The sequence below is a fragment of the Phodopus roborovskii genome, unplaced genomic scaffold, assembly GCF_943737965.1.
Source record: "Phodopus roborovskii unplaced genomic scaffold, PHOROB, whole genome shotgun sequence".
NCBI classification, from domain to species: Eukaryota; Metazoa; Chordata; class Mammalia; order Rodentia; family Cricetidae; genus Phodopus; species Phodopus roborovskii.
In genome coordinates, this window is record NW_026125562.1 from 4,124,104 (window position 1) to 4,144,807 (window position 20,704).

Genomic DNA, 20,704 nt, shown 5'->3' on the forward strand with positions numbered 1-20,704 from the left:
ATTCAATATCATTTCCCAGTAACACACACACACACACAAACACACACACACTCACTCACTCCATCAAACTACACTCCTGTAACCAAAGCTTTAGGGCGAAGGTGCTGGCTTCTGCAGTTCCACTAGTTCAAGCTCCAGTACCTGTCCCCAAATGCCCAGTAAAAAAGACAAATGCTGATGAAAACCCGATTTCCTCGATGTGCACATTGGAAAGAGGAACTAATAAAGGGTTTTGGGGGAACTTACAAGAGATTTAGATTTAGAGGAAAAATTGAGGCTGGGGACAAGAGGTAGGAATAATCAAGCAGATCTGATCAAGTGTGGTCTGGTTATCATTGTCTCAGTGCTGGCTCTACTTTTAGGTGCCTCTTGGAGAGAAAGGTCTCTGGAAGCAAAAAGTGACAGTAAAATGTCTTGGTTACTCCTATGTGTGTGGCATTCAGCCTTGAAGGAAAACGGGGCTAGACACCACCGTTTTTAGACAGATGCTCCTTGCGTAGTATGCCTTAGTGCAGAGGTGGGCAGGTAACCCAGAGTAAATGAGATAGCTACACAATGAAGGCAGAGGTGCCAGAGTTTCTGCCTTTGGTTACCTTTGGGCCCAAGTAAGGAGTTAAGGAGTTTTTACATATATTTTCATTTTCTGTGTTTTTATTTGCTCATTTGTTTATTTCCCCCGTGTGACTGCAGACTCCACAAAACTGGAATTCTCTCTCTTTTCTTCACTATTCTAGCCTTAAAGTGTCTGTCAGTGGTTTGGGGACAGGGACACAGCTCCATACTATCGCCCTCAGCAGCCTATGGAGTTCCCCCAGTCTCTCAGGGACATCAACTCGAGCCAAGCCAGGATTAAGTTTTTGTTGTTGTTGGTTTTTTTTTTTTTTTTTTTTTTTTGCTTGTATTATTTATGTCTCTGCACTATGTGCATGTCTCAAGCCAGTTTGGGTCTTCAAATGCAGAAAAGAATTTCGATATTATCTAATATGAAGCAGAGTTTGGAGGATAATCTAATCTAGACTTTAGGCATAAGGGTTAGGAAAAAGAAAGGTGTTTAAAGCCTTACCCACACTTGGTTATGTCTTCCTCAAGGAAGAATTTTCACCGAGTGTCCTAGTATTAGCCATATTACAATGTTGGTGGCTCTCAAGTTACAAAGCTAAGAAATCCCCCACTCTGGTCAGGCAGTGGTGGCACATACCTTTGTTCCCAGCACTCTGGAGGCAGAAGCAGGCTGATCTCTGAGTTCAAGACCAGCCTGGTGTACAGAGGGAGTTCAGGACAGCCAGGGCTACACAGAGAAACACGGCTTCAAAAAAAGAAAACAAAACAAAAAAGAACACACACATACACACACCACTCCACCCCGTGCGTTTTTGTTTTATTTTGTTTTTCTTCTTTGGACACATAGGACTATAACAAGGCTCCAGAGGTGCCTGGGTGGGATTATAATCTCAAAGCAAAACCAGGAGTCCCTAGGATTGCACAAGGGGTTTCTTGCATAGTTCTACAAACTTGCAGGTTTTCTAGCTGAGGGATGAGAGGAAAAAAAGCCATAACCAGTTGTTAATTGTACTGAAACTCTTCTCTGCTAGTGAGAGGCTTCAAGTAGACCCGTGCATGTGTAAGGGATTCCTTTCTCTGCTGATGTCGCCTTAATTTCCCCTCCCTTTCATCTGGCCTCACCTCGAGCAGGGCCGTGACGACAGTGGGAAGCGATGTTAGTGTAAGCAAGATTCAGTTGAATAAACCGAAGGTGTTAAATGTCACCGATATAAAAAGGTACCTATAGGGATTCCTGCGAGCCGTGTTAAATGTCACCGATATAAAAAGGTACCTATAGGGATTCCTGCGAGCCCAGTGGCACGTCTCTCACTTAGCTCCACTGGAAGGAGGGAGGAGAAAGAAGATGACAAAGGAGCCAAAGACCTAGAGGTGATTGGCAGTTACGGCTTTCAACTCACGCCGCCACACTGCATATGGCGATTGGGGAAATTTCCTGGAGGAAATCACGCGAGAGTTGCCTGACGGAGCCGTCCGAGAATTGAACCGGGGGTGTGGAGCAGCCAAGATGGAGCCGGCAGCCGCCGGTCCCGGCCCTCTGATTGTGAACAACAAGCAGCCCCAGCCGCCACCTCCTCCGCCGCCTACCACCGCACAGCCTCCTCCCGGGACGCCGAGGGCCGCTGGGGGCCTGCTGCCGGGGGGCAAAGCTCGCGAGTTCAACCGCAACCAGCGCAAAGACTCGGAGGTCAGAGCTGCAAGGGGGGCGAGGCTGCCACTGGGCGGGCGGCAGAGGGGTCCCGGGCCGGGGCAGCTTCCGGGCCTAGCCGGGCTTCCGGGTGGCTTGACAGGCGGGCTGGCGGCTGTCACTTTGCCGAGAACCGCGCAGCTCCCGCGGCCCCGGGGAGAGAAGTCCGGCCCCGGGGAAGGTGCGGGAGCCGGGGACAGCCTCTGCTCCCGGGGGCGTGGCCTGAGGCACAGCCCTGGGGTACTGAGTAGGTGCTCTGCTCTTAGACCCTCATCATTTCCGGCCCCTAATCTTGGGCGGACGGTGGGAGACGTCAGTTGGCAGCAAAGAGACCCTAGTTTAGAGGGTGCTTAGAACAGGGCTTGTATCTCTAGTGCTGCGTTGGCTCCAGGTTGTGATAGTAGCAGAGAGACTGGGAAGTCTGCAGGATCGGGCCATGGGCAGACACCGGCAGGTATTTTTGTATGTCCCGTGAACCCAGTGCACCCAGTGCGGGACTGTTAAGGATCAGAAGTACACAAAGGGTGCAGGATTTTCCTTGCTAGTGAGCTGTGATTCCCTTTGCCCGCGCAGTATGGAGCTATTCACCTCGCCCCAAGTTAAAATTCCTCCCACTGCTTCCGTTTGCAGAATTCATGAATGAACACACACCCATCACAGCATTTTCTTAATCAGCACATTCTTTCCCAACGCACTTACTATGCAGTCTCCACCTGAGACAACTACCAGTGTGATGAGCAGTCAGGCACTTACTGAGAGGGAATTCCTCATTATCCAAAGTTGATGCTCCAGCTCCAACCAGAGAGTAATGATAATGTCTTTAGAACCTCTGAAATTAGTTCCTTTCAACATTTTTGTTGCAGGCTCAAACCCTGCTGAAACATGTTGCAAATGAACAAGCCCAGAGTAGAGAGGTTGAACTTAAGAGTGGCCTTTTTAAAAAAGCAGAAGATGAACCCATTATTGTGGAACAATGGATCATCAGTGGCTACTTTTCAGTGAATTTTCAAGTGTGGAGGAGTATGAAAGTTTTAAGTTTGTGAGCACACCATCTTTAATGACCAGACTTGTTCAGTTTTTTTCTGAAGAGGACACTGAGAGTCGAACTATACCCACAGACTTTCCTTTTTAGATGTTTTAGGAGGCTAGAGAGGTGGTTCCGTGGTTAAAAGCAGTTGCTGTTCTTTCAGAGGACCTTGGATCCCAGCACCCATATTGGGAGGTTCACAGTTGCCTCTAACTCCAGCTCCTAGGGATCCAGTACCATCCTTCTGACCTCCATGGGAACTTGCATGCACACAGATAGATACATAAAAAATAAATCTTTAAAAAAATGTTGTAGGGCAAGATGGCCCAGCAGGTAAAAAAAATTTTAAGTTTTCCTAAATAGATAAATACCCTTTCGTGCATTTTATTATTATTTTGTGATGCTGAGAATCAAATTCAAAGCCTTGTGCAAGCTAGGCAAACACTGTACTGCCGAGCTACATCCTCAACCTCTGTTAGACATTTTAATTTCTCTTTCTCCCCTTTAATTTCACCAGAGTCAACATCTGGAAGGCCCATCAAATAGATCTATTCACTTGCATTAGAGATGCTGATGCTGCACATTTCCTCTAGTGACAGCTGAACTCAGTAGTTTGGGGATCTGATCAGTGTCTAGAGGACAAGGAGGCTGATATTGAGGAGAGCTCAATATGTGTTATGTAAATTTTGTTAATCTTCAAAAATAGCCAACGCAACCAAGCATGCTTCTAGTCTCAACACACAGGAAGCTGAGGAAGGAGGATCAGAGTTCAAGGCCAGCTTGGGCTGCACAGTAAAACCTTGTCTCTACATAAATACATTGGGAGGGGATAATGGATTTGGTCATGAATGTGACCACAATACATTGTACTGGGAGGTTCACAGTTGCCTCTAACTCCAGCTCCTAAGGATCTAGTTGTTGTCAGTTGTGTATGAAGTTGTCAAAAAAAAAAAAGTCATAAGAAAAGATTTTTGTCATTCCCATTCAGTAAATGAAAAACTCAACCTCAGTAATATGTACTACTATTGATTTTATTTGTGTTTTGGTGGTATTTGAATGTGAACCAGGACCCTACACATTAGGTAATCATTCTACCACTGAACTATATCCCTAGCCTAGAAACTCAGTAGCTTGTAAAAGTGTTCCCATTAATAAGGAGTAGAGTTTTGTTTTGGGGTATATTATGCCAATTTGTCAGTGCCATTATCTGTTATAGGTTCTCTCTGACCCCACCCTCCATCTCACTTTCTCCCCCCCCCCACCCCCAGTGCTGCAGATTAAGCTCAGGGTCTAGTACATGCTAGGCAAGGTCCCCTACACTGAACTGTATCCTCCGGTCTTCCAAGTACATTTTAATTAAGACTGGTTTTACCCATTTTTCTCTTGGTGCTTCTCTCTTCTCATTACAAGGCTTCCAAGATGGCGTGTTCTCAGGAATCACCTACCCCTAACAGATTCTCATTGCCTTCTGTCCTGTGTGTGTGGGAAGAAGGCCCATCTGTTCTGTTTCTGCTTTCTGCCTGTCAGTTTGCACTGAAAATTGAGGGTCGCAGTAGTCATTTTGTCCTTAGCTGTTCATAGTCCACAGTTCAGAAAGAGGTGAAACTTCTAGATATTCAGTACAGTATGGAATGGCCAGTCACTGCATAAAATAGATTTGTGTTTATGTTTGAACAGGTATGTAATGAATATAATTGGCCAGCAAAACAGAGTTTCTGTTTCAAGGAACTTATAGTCTTGTGGAGAGGAGGATGATTAAAAAAAGAAATCTAGTGAATAATTATAGTTTATAGTAGGTGCTTTCAAGGTGAAATACAGGCTGCTGGAGAGGTCTTAGAGGGGACTTCAGCTAGTCCAGGAGACAAAATACTGTGATAAAATACCAAAAAAAAAAAGTAGAGGCAGTGATGTCATGTATTGCCACAGTGTCTCTGAGGCATGTGTGTTTATCCCTTTGTAAAACACTCAGGAGGATCTTTTATGTGAGGTTCTTTCCATTCATCAGGGCTATTCTGAGTCTCCAGACCTGGAGTTTGAGTATGCCGACACAGACAAGTGGGCTGCAGAGCTCGCAGGTAAGGTATATTCTACAGGAGTTTTGACGATTCTTCAGAAAATTAAGACTGGATATCATTTTCCCCTAGTTATTCCTATCAATGTTATACAAAACATTGGTTAGCTATTCAACTTGAACCGTGTGTCTTGTAATTTTGGATTGTTCTTTACTTCCATAAATGATCTTGTTTGGAGTCAGCTGAATTGGTTAGTGCTCAGTCCCAGGGTAAGGCATTTAGTGGTACCTCTTGCTGTACACCAACTGGACAGTGATCTCTCACACTGTAGTGAGTAACAAGGTTGCTTGCAACTGTGCTTGATTCTTTGCTGATGTATAAGGTGAGGTCAGCATGAGCTGCTTTTCCAGCCTTCACAATCTTTATTCAGGAGGTGACCTAAAGACATATTCAGGGTGATGGCCAGATTCTGACACAACACAGTCTAATGCATATCGTACTAGGAATGCCCAGATTTGTGCTTCACTGACATTCTAGTTATAGCTTCAGAGTGTAATTAGAACACTGCCACTCAGGCAGAACCTGAGTTGGGGCTGGAAATGAATGCCTTACTTTCTCTGCTGCATGTGAGAACTGATGTGGAGTGTGGTAATGGTGAGGAGACTTTGTTCTTTGACAGAGCTTTACAGCTATACAGAAGGACCAGAATTCCTGATGAATCGAAAATGCTTTGAGGAGGACTTCCAGATCCATGGTGAGATCATCTCCCCTACTTGGTTCCCTTCGCACTGCATCAGGAGAGTACAGGGTTTCTCTTCATCATCATATTGATCTAAGACATCTAGCAATATGAAAAAAAATGTTGTACTAGTTGTTCAAAGCCTGATGTGACATGTAGAATGGGCCTTCTGGGAATTCCAGTTCATGGAACATCAGTGTGGCCTTATCCCTTAAGAAGGAGTAACTTGTCTTTCTTGTCCTGTTACTGTCCTGCTTTGAAAGATTAACACAGTGAGGAATTCTATTGTGAAGAATCATGTGGGTTCAGTTATAAGTGTCTCTTACCCTGCAGTGACAGACAAGAAGTGGACAGAGCTGGATACCAACCAACACCGTACTCATGCTATGAGGCTTCTGGATGGTTTGGAAGTCACTGCCCGGGAGAAAAGACTCAAGGTGGCCCGAGCAATTCTCTATGTTGCCCAAGGTACTGTGATGATGTCCCCAGGGACCCCTGGCACCTCTGCCAGTGACAGTGCCTAGTTGTGTATGGAGGAGCTTGGCAAGCTCTGCCCTGTGTTTGCAGGTACCTTTGGAGAGTGCAGCTCAGAGGCAGAAGTGCAGTTCTGGATGCGCTACAACATCTTTCTGCTCCTGGAGGTGGGCACGTTCAATGCCTTGGTGGAGCTTCTGAACATGGAAATAGAGTGAGCGCTTCTGTTGGGCTTAAGTAGAGAAGGAAAGGGGAGGGGAGGGGAGCAGAGCAGTGGGAAGTAGGCCAGAGCTTGTAGGACTATCAACATTTGAGACAGGTAATAGGACATTTAAGGTGAAGAGTCTGTTCTCAGGCTGTTTGAAACATACAGGGTTGAGTAATGAAGACGGTGGTAATGATTCCTTAGAAAATAATATAATAGAGAGAGATGAGAACATATAATAATAGAGAGAGGTGAGAGGTTCCCATGTTGATAGAAAGTAGTGATAGGTCCACATGCTCTGAATGCTGGAGTACTGGTACCTGGGCAGGTTCTACCCATGCCTAAAACACCCCTTAGAAGGAAATTCCTCATCTTGAACTCCCCTCTATATTTTTCCTTCAGCAGGGCACCGAGCCTGAATCTGACATGTGAACACAGCAAAGTTTGTCACCTCTAGTCCTTTGTCTCATAGACAGCCACCAGCCATCATAAACAAGGACAATTGCTATAAGTTGGAGGTTAGCCTGGCCTACATAGTGAGTTCCAGGGTAGCTAGAGCCACTTAGTGAGATCATATCCAAAAGCAAACAACAAAATTAAGATCAACTAAATAGAGTAGTAACTAAAGACACTCACTGAGTACTACATCTTTGGGCACTGTTCTCAGGACGTTATGTATACTGAATCATGTTAATGACTCAAGTACCATTGTCACCCTGATTCTGTAGATGAGACAACTAGCCACAGAGAAGTTGACTCTACCTTGCCCACATATACATAACTAGTAAACATTAGAGCCAGAATTCACACTTTGCAATGTCACAGTCTGGTCCAGGGCTTGAGTTCTTAACCAGGATGGTGTCCTAGGGTCTCATGTAGAGTCTCAATGTATTTTGTTGCGGGATGGGACAGTATTTGTCAAGGGCGTCACTTGTCTCCCTTGCCCTGTCAAGCTGATTCAGATCTCTTCTGCAGTAACAGTGCTGCATGCAGCAGCGCAGTGAGGAAACCTGCCATCTCCCTGGCTGACAGCACAGACCTGAGGTGAGACAAGCTACAAGCCTGGTACCTTGAGCCAGAGAGTGAACTCAGAGCAAGGCTGGGTGTTTCTTAGCTGTGTGTTTATTCCTTTTGCACACTAATCAGCTCAAGTGATATGCTCCCTGGGAGTCATTAGCAGACCTTGATGAAGTCCCATCTTAGGGGAGGGGAGGGGCCTGGAAATTCCAGAGGAGATCTAGGGCCAAGCCATTTAATAGAGCTGCTAAGAAGTTGGTTGTAGATGTTGTTTGTTTTTGATTTTCAAGACAACCGCCGTTTCTCTGTGTTGCTTTGGAGCCTGTCCTGGAACTCGATTTATAGACCAGGCTGGCCTTGAACTCACAGATACCCGCCTGCCTCTGCCTCCCAGGTGCTGGGATTAAAGGTGTGTGCCACCACTGCCCAGCAGTTGTATTTGATATGTGGACAAAACCCAGGGCACTGCTCTTGGGTTCCCACTGTCCCTTGTGCACAGTCCCCATCTATACTGGGTTATCCTGACAGTGCAACTGTGCTTCATGACTGCACTGGAATAGCAACTGCTAATGAACAGGGATGGAATCTGTTGTTGAGAGTGAAGCTGTGGCTTTTCCCTCTGTAGTCAGGGCCTCTGTATTTCACCTGTTTTCTACTCTCCTGGTAAACCCTGCCTTCCTTTCAGTAATCCTGCCCTGCCTTGACATTAGTCACTTAACTCTAGTCAGATTTGTTTTTCTTTCTAGGAGGTTTAGGGCATGAAATTCTTTAGGCCATTTTTGTTCCTATTTGTCAGCTTTGAGTAAGGTCCTTTTAGACACTGGGCATACAGAATGATTTGTAGTCTCGGCCAGAGCAAGGAACCTCGGGTGTCACTTCTCTTCTTGGGTTTTCTCTGTGTGACAGCCTTTCCCTATCACATATACAGGTGTTTCCGCCTTAGCCAGGAAGTAAGAAAGCCCGAGGGTTTCCCTTTCACATTTTTGTTTGTTTGAGGCTGAATCTATACATGATCTAGACCAACCTAGAGCTCACTATGTAGCCCAGGCTGGCCCGAAACTTGAGGCCCTTCTGCCTCAGCTTTCCAAGAAACTGGTGTTACAAGCACACAGCATCATTCCTGACTGAGTGTCCCTTGGTCCCCTGTCTTGCTCTCTTATGAGCTGGTTCATGTGCTTAGGGTTCTGCTCAACATCATGTACCTGATTGTGGAGACTGTTCACCAGGATTGTGAGGGTGACAAGGCTGAGTGGAGAACGATGCGACAGACCTTCAGAGCTGAGCTGGGTAGGACCCTGGGGATCCTCTGTTAAGGCCTTGCCTGGGAGCTGAGACTGGAGGGCTTTGAGTGGATCCTGTTGCTGCCTGGGGTCCTGATATCTTTGAGTCACTTCTAGGCTCCCCTCTGTACAACAATGAACCATTTGCTATCATGCTATTTGGGATGGTGACCAAATTTTGCAGCGGCCATGCTCCCCACTTCCCCATGAAGAAAGTTCTCTTGCTGCTCTGGAAGACTGTATTGGTGAGTACCTTCTTGGGGGCACGTATATGCTAGGAGGTGAGGCAGGAAAGAGACATTTTTGTACAGTTGACCCTCTGTACCTGTGGATTCTCATCCATATATGCATCCAAATGCAGGCCGTAGAATGAAGTTTGTATCTGTGTTGACTGTAGAGACTTTGTTTTTATTCTCTAACCAGTATAGCAATGATTTATGTAGCTGTAGGTATTACAAATAATCTAGGGATGATTTCAAGCTTACAGAAGGTTATGTATAGGTTATATGCAAATACCAGTCCATCTTCTGAGAGACGTGATGACTTCTTGCGGGAGAAGGGTGAGGGGAAATTCCTGAATTATGGGAATATATAGCTGCTTGGTTTGACAATATTTAGTTAGTGGTATTACAGATTGAACCTAGGGCCTTGTGCATGCTGGGCAAACAGACTCCATGACTTATACTGGTGCTCTTTTTACTTTTTATTTACTTGCTTATTTCCTGTACATGTGAGTATGCATTTGGTACATGTATGTGGTACATGTTACACATATGTGTAGTTGCACACATCCATGCTCAGAGAACAGCGTTCCCTGCTCTATCATTCTTTGCTGTATTCCTGTATGACAGATTCTCTAACTCCTGGTGCTAATCTGGCAGCCAGGAAACGCCCACAGGCCTACTATTTCCACTCAACTCTGTTTGGTTATAGGCTATGTGTGATTTAACTGGCTTCTTATTTGGTACTGGGGATTTAAACTCATTTCCTCATCTTTTCAAAGCAAGTGCTCTTACTCACTCACTGAGCTATCCCCTCAGCTGTTTACTTCTTATTTCGTCTAAGGTCTGGCCTGAAATTTGGAATATTCCTGTCACAGTCTCGTCAGAAAAGAGATGAAAAATATAGGGCATGGTGGCACATGTCTTTAATCTCAGTACTCAGGAGACAGAGGCAGGCAGATACCTGTGAGTTTGAGGCCAGCCTGGTCCACAGAATGAGTTTGAGGACAGCAAGGGCTACATGGAAAAAAGTGCCAAGTAGTGACAGGCAGGACATGGCTTTCAAGTCATACTAGACAACTTTTGTTAAAGCCATTTCTAATCATACAGCAGCTCCATCCTCAAAGAAGGTGCCTTTTGGAGACTGTCCCAAACCTGTGTTTGTAAAGTGGTTTGAGGCAAAGATGGAACTGCTGTACCTGGGTTGAGCTTAGCTTTGATGAGCAGAGCTCTCATTTGAAGGAAGCTAGACTGAGCCTCTAGCTAGCCTGTTTCCCGAGGGTGTGTTGTAAAATGGAGTGTTCCTACATGGGGAAGAAGGGGATGGATGCTGGGTGGACTGGCCATCACAGTTAGCATGGGGGCATTGTCAGATACCAAGCCTAGGGAGCCCTCTGTCCAGGAGGAGCACTATGCTAAGTGGGACTTCCCCTTTGCTCTGTAGTCAGAGCTTAGTGAGTTTAGAGCCTCTTAGGGTGTACAAGCTTTATCTTGACCAGACCTGCTGGTTCCTTAGGAAGCCTCACTCAGGCTGAGAGGAAGCTGAGTTACCCAGACACAGTGATGCTGAGCAGCCACAGTGACTATGGGGTTAGAGCTCGAGCTCTAGTGAACTTAGATAGGTTTTTATTTATTTATTTTTTTAGGGTATTATTTTATTTGAGCAACACCTAGTATGTTTTAGTTTTGTTTGCAAGACTGGCATGTACAGTTTTGAAGCATCAGTCTACTGACATTTGTAAGAACTGGCTCTACTCTACTTGTTGTTTGGTTGGTTTAAAGACATGGTCTCTGTGTAGCCTTGAATAGCTTGGAGCTTGCTGTGTATACCAGGCTATAGAAAGTTATGGTGATCCTCCTGCTTCTGCCTCAGAAGCTGGGATTATCATTATGTGGCACCACACCGTGCTCAAGCAGAGACTATACCATATGTCCAGAATTGTATGTGTCATGTGCCAGCTTCTACCAGCTGGTGTTTCATTCTTTCTTGCTCCCTTTCCTCTTGTTCTTTGTACAGAGCACTGAATTCTCCCTGGATGGCTTTAGTTTTTGTTCAAGGGGCTGTGCGGGTCTCTATAAAGGTTTGGGTTCTGATGGTGTCACACATGCTTTTGAGCATAATGGTATCATCAGGGACACAGTGACCTATGCTCTGCACCTCCCTTATATACACAGTGCACACTGGGTGGCTTTGAGGAGCTGCAAAGCATGAAGGCTGAGAAGCGTACTCTCCTTGGCCTTCCCCCACTGCCTGAGGACAGCATCAAAGTGATCCGCAATATGAGGGCTGCCTCCCCACCAGCCTCTGCCTCAGACCTGATTGAGCAGCAGCAGAAACGGGGCCGACGGGAGCACAAGGTAAGAAGCAGAGGGCCTCAGGACTCCCGATAGATCTCAGCGTGCACACGGGGTGCTATGGGAGCCCATGCTCCTGAGGCAAGCAAGATATTAGAAGTTAGCTGATATCAGGCTGATCAGCAGGAGTTGCCTCCGCCTCCACCACAGGGACACTGTCTCCAGCCCCAGGCCCAGTGTGTAGTGGATCCTTAGATCATGGCAGCTTTTGGGTGCTGAAACAAGAAGTGATTTGTCACTTCATTCCAGTCTTAGCTCCTTCTCTGTGTTGTCCAGTGTCACTGCTCCCTATCTGGTACCTTTCTGTTCCATTTGAACTGTTTCCCTCTGCCATCATCTCATTAGTTGTCTAGCTTTCTCGGCTCCCTTCACTGTGCTTTCAGGCCCTGATAAAGCAGGACAATTTAGATGCCTTCAATGAGCGGGATCCCTATAAGGCTGATGACTCTCGAGAAGAGGAAGAGGAGAATGACGATGACAACAGCCTGGAGGGGGAGACATTTCCCCTTGAGAGAGACGAGGTGATGCCTCCCCCACTACAGCACCCTCAGACTGACAGACTTACCTGCCCAAAAGGGCTCCCTTGGGCTCCCAAGGTCAGGTGAGTCTCAGAGTTCTAGAATAGTCTTCAAGTGGGAGCCCTCATATCCTCAGGCCAGTGCTGACCTGAGTTCCTCTGCAAGGCTAAGATGACCTTAAATTATCCTGCGCCATCCTGGGCACATCTGTGAGGATGGCCTTGCTGACAGCGCACAAAATAACCCTTGTGCAGCTCCTGTGTCAGCAGTTTGAACTGGCCAACATGATAGTGAAGAGAGGTAGGGGAAAAAATAAAATGTGTATTTAGGCAAACTATCCCCACTCATGATGGACTTGTATATTGTTATATATATATATATATATATATGTATATATATATATATAAATAATATTTATTTATGATAGATGAAGAGTTTCATAAAACCACATATTGCACTGAACAATATCCTTGTATCCTTGGGTGAGTCAACAGATGGAAAGTTAGCTGGAGATGTGTATCTTAATAGGCAGCAGCTTGTGTTATGAACTGAATAGATGTGTATATGAACTGATGTAAAAGGAGTAAGTCCTCAGCTTTCTGGGTTGTGTGAGAAGAATGTATTTCTGTTGACACAAGAAAATGACTCGTTTGAAGTCTAAAACTTATATCTCGTATACTTGTTAGTGTTTGAAAGTATTAAATATTATTATTGTTTGAATAAACTATGCTTTTACGTTTAATATATCTTCCTGATTTTGAGTCAGCCAGCTATGCATATTATAGAAATATAAGCATACTTCAAGTTTATGAACCCAACAAAATTATGTAAAAATCAAAGTAGCTGGAATTCAGATTTTTTCCCCCTTATTGTAAGAGACCTTTTCTTGTCTTGGAGTCACAATTTGGAGATGCTTTGTGTATTAGGACACAGGTCTGTGACAATAGCATACCTTGAAACAGTACTTGATAAAAATCTGTCCCTCTTTCTTTGGTAGAGAGAAAGACATTGAGATGTTCCTTGAATCCAGCCGCAGCAAGTTCATAGGCTACACTCTAGGCAGGTGAGTGTGACCTGAGTTCCTTTGGAAGTTCACTCGCCTGGCCTTGGGGCAGCAGACAGGTGCGTGGATGTCTGGGCTCAGCACAAGGCCTTCTTTATTCTCCAGTGACACCAGCACAGTGGTGGGGTTGCCAAGGCCAATCCACGAAAGCATCAAGACACTGAAACAGGTAAGTGGCCCCACGGGAACTTTTGGCCTTGTGTAGTCCCAGGTGAATAAAGTGAGAAGGGACAAGCCTTTCAGGGTTATTGTCTGCCAGCAAGAGCCTGGGAAGCACCTCTTCTTAGTGTGACATCTGTTAGGGATGTCTTAGAGTTGAAGGAGCCCCTAAGTAGGCTTCCCTTTTCCTTAGCCAAGTTCTAAGCTTTGAGAGGAGTCACAGGTGGAGATGACATTGTCAGCTTCGCTGTTCATAGAATGGTTGGGGAGCAAGCATTGTGAGGACTGTTGTGGGTGTGCTAAGAGCATACTTTAGAAATCAAACAGGCTCTGTTACTCAGTCCCAGACAGCTGGTGAGCCAACAGGACAAAGGCTCTCAGCAGGCAGCCAGGTGGAGTCTAAGGCAGGGTTGGGGCCAAGACCATATTGCTTTTCTCCTGTACTCACTGCTAGGAAGGAACTGTGAGTGTAAGGATGAAGTGTGTGTGGGAAGGGGGACAGACACAGGACACGACACACCAGGGATCAGGAGAAGTGCTTCTGATGTATCTGGACTGTAGTACTTTAAGTCCTGTTTTGAAATCGGTAATACCAAGATGTATTTGCAGCTAGGCTTTTTGAGTACACAGTTACTTTTGCCTCTGATGTCTTTCTTCTGTCATTTTCGCTTTTGAAAGCCCTTTCCCCCCACTGTAGTTTGCTTTTTGCTAATCTACTGTGGGCTTTTCACAGAGGCTGTCAGAAGTAGATGCCTCCTTAGAGAACTATAAGTTTGCCATTTCTTAGGGATCTTGGGTCTTTGCCAGCTTTGCGGGGAGGTTGTGTGTGTGGTGGGGGAGTGTGGCCAGAGTGGAAGGGTGCTTTCCTCAGCACCATATTTCCTGTCTCTTCAGCACAAGTACACATCAATTGCAGAGGTCCAGGCACAGATGGAGGAGGAATTCCTTCGCTCTCCTCTCTCAGGGGTAAGTTTAGGGACCTACAGCCATGGCGTCTTCCCAACTGCTCTCAGTCCTGCTCTTTTGGTCCCTGAATAGCAACTTAAATACAAAACTTGATCTCGTGGTGCTTTGTTCCCTGCCTGTAAGAGAAGAGCAGTGATAGACTAGTACCTTCATTGTTATTTACTGGTTTGCTTTATTTGAGATAACATCTATCTATAACCCAGCTCAGACTGGCCTCAAATACCTCTCAGCCTAACCAGTGCTGTGGTTACAGGTGTTTGCTAACATGCATGACTATGGTACCTTATGAAGAATGTTATAAGAATTAACTAGACTATCCAAGTGAAGTTCCTGCCAGAGCTTCCTATCATTATTATTAGTGTCGCTCTTCACTTAGAGATTCTGGTTCAGGAGACTAGTCTGGACATCGGTTTTGTGTTTGTGACTTTTGTATTAAAGGGAGAGGAAGAAGTTGAGCAAGTTCCTGCAGAAACCCTCTACCAAGGCTTGCTCCCCAGCCTGCCTCAGTATATGGTGAGTTCTGTGTCTGGGCCCTCTCTCAGGGTGGTCAGTGGGCACCTGTGGTGAAATACCCTATCGGCTGATATTCAACCCACAAGGCTCCTGCCACATGCAGACCTGCACGAGTCCCACTAGTCAGAACTCCATTATGGCCCTGGGCTCTGATGCCCATCTGAGTGGTCTGCTTTTCCCAGATTGCCCTCCTGAAGATCCTACTGGCTGCAGCTCCTACGTCAAAAGCCAAAACAGACTCAATCAACATCCTGGCAGATGTTCTGCCTGAGGAGATGCCGTGAGTATCAGTGCTATGAATGGGTAGAAGGAAGAGGGCCAGTGTTTTTCAGTTTGGTTTCTTTTGTTGGCCCAGTTTTGCTGCATGTTAAGTCTATGGTATTTCTGATTCAGATGAAGGAAACTACTAGATAAGTTGCCCTGGCTAGAGAGGTGCCTTAGCCTGAATCTCAGCACAGACTGTCACTGAATGAACTTCTGAGTACATTAGGAATGCCAATTTTCCTTTGTAAAATGTATGGGCAGCACCATGGGGAAGATAGGTGTTGTGTCATGCTGGATCACTTGGGTGATGGGTAGGTGGGTCCCTAAGGCTGACCTCTGAAGTGTTGGTGGGGTTTGGGCCTTTGCCAGAAGGTTCTGGAATCTATCCCCACTATGGATGCCTAGGAAGAAGGTGCTGTGTGTGCTGGTGACTTGACTCATCAGGTACTTGTGTGTCTAGTACCACAGTGTTGCAGAGCATGAAGCTGGGAGTGGACGTGAACCGCCACAAGGAGGTCATCGTTAAGGCCATTTCTGCTGTGCTGCTGCTGCTGCTCAAGCACTTTAAGTTGAACCATATCTACCAGGTACTTGTAGGGTCTGTCTTCCTTCATGTGCACGGGCCTGCGCTTCAGTCCATGCTGCCCCATAGCCTGAGAATAGGGCTTGGCTTTTGAGCCCACTTAAGCTCTGCATGAGCATTCTAATATGATATTCTCCAGCCAAGACTTTTTATCTCTACAGAAAAGATAATAAAAGGCATGCTTATTTTTCTTCTGTTGGTTTCAGTTTGAATACATGGCTCAGCACCTGGTCTTTGCCAACTGCATTCCTTTGATCCTGAAGTTCTTCAATCAAAACATCATGTCCTACATCACTGCCAAGAACAGGTGATAAGGACCAGGGCCAAGAAAGGGTAGTATAGGCAGATGGCAGGACTTCCATCTGGCTTCTCCATTGCGACTCTGTATTTTTCTGAGCATCTGTGAGTCAACACTTTGCCAGGCATCAGAAGACAATATGAATGACAGTATGTCAGTTTTGAGGGTAGCTAGTCCAGTGACTTCATGTTTGACCAGGAGGCTTTCACCCTAAGCTCTAGAATTGCCTGCACTACCACTTCTACCCTTCTTCCCATCTCCTCCCAGTTCTCTGTGAGAGCTTGGCCTTGAGCACTGGAAAGCTTTGTCTGATACTTAACACCCCACCCCCACCCACTCCTGCTTGTGCCCCCTGCGCCTGATAGTACCTGCTTACCAGTGTGAGACATCACAAGGGAACTATCTGGCTAGCTGTGGCCTGTAAGAGGGCTTGCCACAAATCAATTGTCCTGAGCCCACCTCCTAGATTCATTTTATGGGGAAAGCTACAGTAGTGCCTCCATCCCTTCCAGTTACTAATTAGATTACAAACTGATTCAGTCACAGGGAAACTGTACACATGTAATGTAGCAGATAGTTCCTCATCTTATGGTCAGGGAACCTGGGTTAGAGCAAGCAAGAGAAGTTGCTACTTCGGCTTCAACTTAATCATGACTACTCTGGCAGACCCAGCCTTTGCTCACGGTGAGCACCTGGGTCTTCTTCCATTCTGCAGCATTTCTGTCCTGGATTATCCTCACTGCGTGGTAAATGAGCTTCCAGAGCTAACTGCAGAGAGTCTGGTGAGTGGCTGGAATTGCGCTGACTATTCCTTTGGTACGAGGGTTGCCTCCCGCAATGCAAAGCGGAATCTTTTAGAAGAGGTCACCTTTGCCTTTTAAAGTGCCAGAAATGGCCATAAAGTCAGGCAGAGGGATGTTATAGGGCAGACTGATTGAGGATCAGGTTAGGGCTAGTCAGGGAGCATGTTCTGTAGGGAGAGACTGCTGACCTAGAACTTGCCTACTCAAGCGGCTTGCATCTTCCCACTGAAGTCTGGGGCCAAGGTTCCTAGTTTTATGCCCCCTGTTTCCTTCAGAAAAAGTCCTTGCTTCTTTGTCAACTCGTGGGGTGGAGTTTCCCTTTTTCTGTGAGACAGGGAACTTGATGCTAGAAGCATTGACATATGGCAACTATGGTATATTTGTCAAGGCCATTGGACACTGCTGAGCAGCCTGTGGCTGTGAGAGTTGTCATTGTCTCTGGCTTTTTCCTGCAGGAAGCTGGTGACAACAACCAGTTTTGCTGGAGGAACCTCTTTTCTTGCATTAATCTGCTTCGTATCCTGAACAAGCTAACGAAGTGGAAACACTCAAGGACCATGGTGAGTCAGTGCTGCAGCAAGCCTGGAGCTGGGAACTCACAGAACAGTGCCACATGCTATGCCTCCCCCACCTGGGGCAGGGGAGTCCTCAGGGCGGGGCCTTGGAGGCAGCATTGTCCTCACTCAGTTCTGCAGACATCTGGTTCTTTGTTGAGTAGAAACAGAAGCTGGAAGAGACTCTCAGGCGTGCACTGAAACAAACCCACTCTTACAGATACATCTTCTGTAGCCTCTTCATCCTCATTGGGAAATGATAATCAGGGGTCTGAGAGCTGCCTTAACCCTGGGACACCTTTGGGACAGGGCAGATCCATGAATCCTCAGAAATGAGATTACAGAGTGACCATAATTTGGGTGACCAACCTTTGTGGTTTGCCTGTAGCTGTGCTAGTTTTAGTGCTGAAAGTTTTCTCTGTACTAGCAAACCAGTGAGTTCAAGAGAAACTGCATGGCTTGTCACCCCGTACTCTACCGGAGAAGTGTTTAGTGACCATGCAGCAGCACACGCACTCACTACTTTCCTCGTCGTGGCTGCCACTGTGCCCACACAGATGCTGGTGGTATTCAAGTCGGCGCCCATCCTGAAGCGGGCCCTGAAGGTGAAGCAAGCCATGATGCAGCTCTATGTGCTAAAGCTGCTCAAAGTGCAGACCAAGTACTTGGGGCGGCAGTGGCGCAAGAGCAACATGAAGACAATGTCTGCCATCTACCAGAAGGTGCGACATCGGCTGAATGACGACTGGGCATATGGCAATGGTGAGGCTTCTTGTAAAGCAGGATTGGAAGAGGGTGGGGCAGGGTGCACTTTTGACCCCTTCCTTGTGGTACTATGGTGGTTTCTTTCCTGAGGCACAGAAGGGGGTCTGGCTAGCCGGGCAGTGGTGGCGGCACATCTTTAATCGCAGCACTCGGGAGGCAGAGGCAGGCGGATCTCTGTGAGTTCAAGACCAGCCTGAGCTATAAGAGGTAGTTCCAGGACAGCCTCCAAAAGTGCACAGGGAAACCCTGTCTCGAAGGAAAAAAAAAAAAAAGGCAGCCTGGCTCTAGTTTTTGTGACACCAAGAAGGGAGCTCTGGGCAAGACTGGAAAATTGCTCAGTGTCTGTGGACATCTGTTTCTTTGTCCCTCCACTCTAAATAATGTCTTTTCTAGAAATTGCCATAAGATTCTGCCCTCTTTATCCTAACTGCAGCTGCCTTCTAGCTGCCTAAATCCAGTAGCTCCAGACCAGCTCTGATTCAAGTTTCCCCTCTCTCTGCCTCTGGTTTGGCTCCTGTAATCTTCCCCACATAGCCACCCTATACTGTTGCCTCCTGAGTAAAAGTCCTGATTAGCTCCTTATTCCCCTTAGGAATGAAGTCAGACACTAAGACAGGGAAGGGACACTCACTCACTGTGGGACTGGTCCCATAGTCCACATCTTTCTTTTCAAGCCCATTATCTGCTGGCAGCAGCCTCTGCCATACCCAGGTCTCTCTAGGCAGAGTGCAGTCCCTGAGTGCCTGCTGAGTGTTGCTCTGCCGGTCCAGACATACATAGATGCCTGTGCTCCTCAGTGTGCCCTCTGCCAGAATAGACTGCACAGGTGCAGGAGGGGCTATACTTAGTCCCTAAGTTAGCATGTCACTTCCTGTTTCTGGGCCTCTGGGTGCCTGTTAGCTTCTCCTAGTCTAACTGTCCTCTGGGTGTTGCTGTGTGTTACATTGTTACAGTGTTACAGTCACAACCCTGCAACCCTGTTTGAGGCATATGGGCTCAAGGTAGCAATGGCAAGGAGACTTGATTTAGAAAAGTGGGCTGGTTTTTTGTTTTGTTTTTGTTTTTGCAAGGGCTCTCCCATCTGAGTCTACATATTTTGGGGGAACTAGCCTCTTTCCCAGTAGATCTGGATTTTCTCCTTATGTGTGACTACCCTCTACTTCTGGGAAAGAATTTGTATTCATCTTCCTGAGGATGGTGCTTGGAGGTGATCTCCTGGTTAAAGGTCATAACCTTTCTCAGGGAGCTGCTATAGGGCTGGACACCTAACTGAGTTTTCCTGCTTTGTCCCAGATCTTGATGCCCGGCCTTGGGACTTCCAGGCAGAGGAATGTGCCCTCCGTGCCAACATCGAACGCTTCAATGCCCGGCGATATGACCGGACCCACAGCAACCCTGACTTTTTGCCAGTGGACAATTGCCTGCAGAGTGTCTTGGGCCAGCGGGTAGATCTACCTGAGGACTTCCAGATGAATTATGACCTGTGGCTAGAAAGGGAAGTCTTCTCTAAGCCCATTTCCTGGGAAGAGTTGCTGCAGTGAGGACTGAAACAGACTGATCTCATACCTGAGGAACTGGCCTCATCATTGCTGCAGTGCACCTATTACCCTCCAGGTGGCAGCACAGCTCCATTGAGTCCTCCACAGCCCTGGGCCTGTGGGTAAATGTAGGTTGGCCTCTGGTTGATTCCCAGCATCAGGAGCAGTCATCTCCAAGCTGGGATCTACTCTTCTGCCCTCCCCTCTTGGATATGATGGATTGCAACTCATTTCACAGTAAGCCCTAGGCTGGGAGAAGACGAGATGGGCCTTGCATCCCTTCTCATCGACAGCTGCATCTCAAGGTCCCACTAACCCTGAGCAGCTTTGGCGTGCCGGTTGGTCAGGAAGGAGGGATTGGTGTGAGAGCCAGTGCTCTGGGCTTATCGATGCCATTCCAGCATCCTGCTGAGTTTTTTTCCAGCTTGTGTACCCTGTGTGATAAAAGATAAAGCAAGGCTTCCCAAAGCCAGAGGTGCCAGTTTCCTCTTGATTGCCATGCCCTGTAAATATATATAAAACTCTGTGTCCTCTTGTGTCATGGTGGGGTTTTTAATGTGTTTGTGTATTCTGTTTACATTAAAAGAAAGCAAAACTATCCCTGTTGTCTATGTACAGGCTGAGGGAGCTGGGGATGTAGCTCAGGTGGTAGAGTAGCAGGTAAGAAACCCCGGGTTTGATCTGCAGCATCACACCAACCAGGCATGGTGGTGCACACTTGTAACTCAGCACTTGGTAGGTGAAGCAGGAGGGTCAGAGGTTCTAGCTCATCCTTGTTCACATAGTTCAAGGGCAGCCTAGGTTCCATGATATTCTGTCAGAAATACAGTCTGAAAATCTCCAGTTCTCTGAAGTGCCTTTCCTATCTATCGTAGAGGGAAGAAAAAAAAAAATGGTACTTTGGCCATCTGTACACAGTCTTAGGGTTCTGGGTCACCGGGGTTCTGAACTACTGGCCTTGCTGTAATTTCCATAGAAACCTCAGGTTTGTCAGGATCATACTGCTGAACTGTCCTCAATCAAGCCAGTGCTGAGTTAAAGCAGAGTCAGTTGATTAGGTCTTTGTTGGAACAGAGGTGTTTGGGACAAACAGGAAAGATTC

The 20,704-nt window shown here is 46.6% G+C and overlaps 1 protein-coding gene across 1 annotated transcript; it reads left to right on the top strand.

Annotated features, from left to right (window-relative positions):
• Positions 1–1,962: 1,962 nt before the first annotated feature.
• Strip1 (striatin interacting protein 1) lies at positions 1,963–20,200 on the top strand. The gene is made up of 21 exons (XM_051177757.1): positions 1,963–2,248; positions 5,281–5,350; positions 5,967–6,041; positions 6,360–6,494; positions 6,594–6,714; positions 7,681–7,749; positions 8,903–9,009; positions 9,120–9,247; positions 11,399–11,581; positions 11,962–12,179; positions 13,094–13,159; positions 13,265–13,328; positions 14,213–14,284; positions 14,723–14,797; positions 14,980–15,077; positions 15,522–15,648; positions 15,851–15,951; positions 16,658–16,724; positions 17,201–17,305; positions 17,857–18,061; positions 19,358–20,200. Exons 1-21 carry the CDS (start codon positions 2,069–2,071, stop codon positions 19,603–19,605), a joined length of 2,514 nt encoding a protein of 837 aa, XP_051033714.1. The 5' UTR covers positions 1,963–2,068; the 3' UTR covers positions 19,606–20,200.
• The last annotated feature ends 504 nt before the right edge of the window (positions 20,201–20,704 follow it).

Coding starts and splice junctions, on each gene's coding strand:
- Strip1 (XM_051177757.1), top strand. CDS start 2,069: ATGGAGCCGGCAGCCGCCGGTCCCGGCCCTCTGATTGTGAACAACAAG. Junction 9,248..11,398: donor TGCTCTGGAAGACTGTATTG/GTGAGTACCTTC, acceptor TTATATACACAG/TGCACACTGGGTGGCTTTGA. Junction 11,582..11,961: donor GGGGCCGACGGGAGCACAAG/GTAAGAAGCAGA, acceptor CTGTGCTTTCAG/GCCCTGATAAAGCAGGACAA.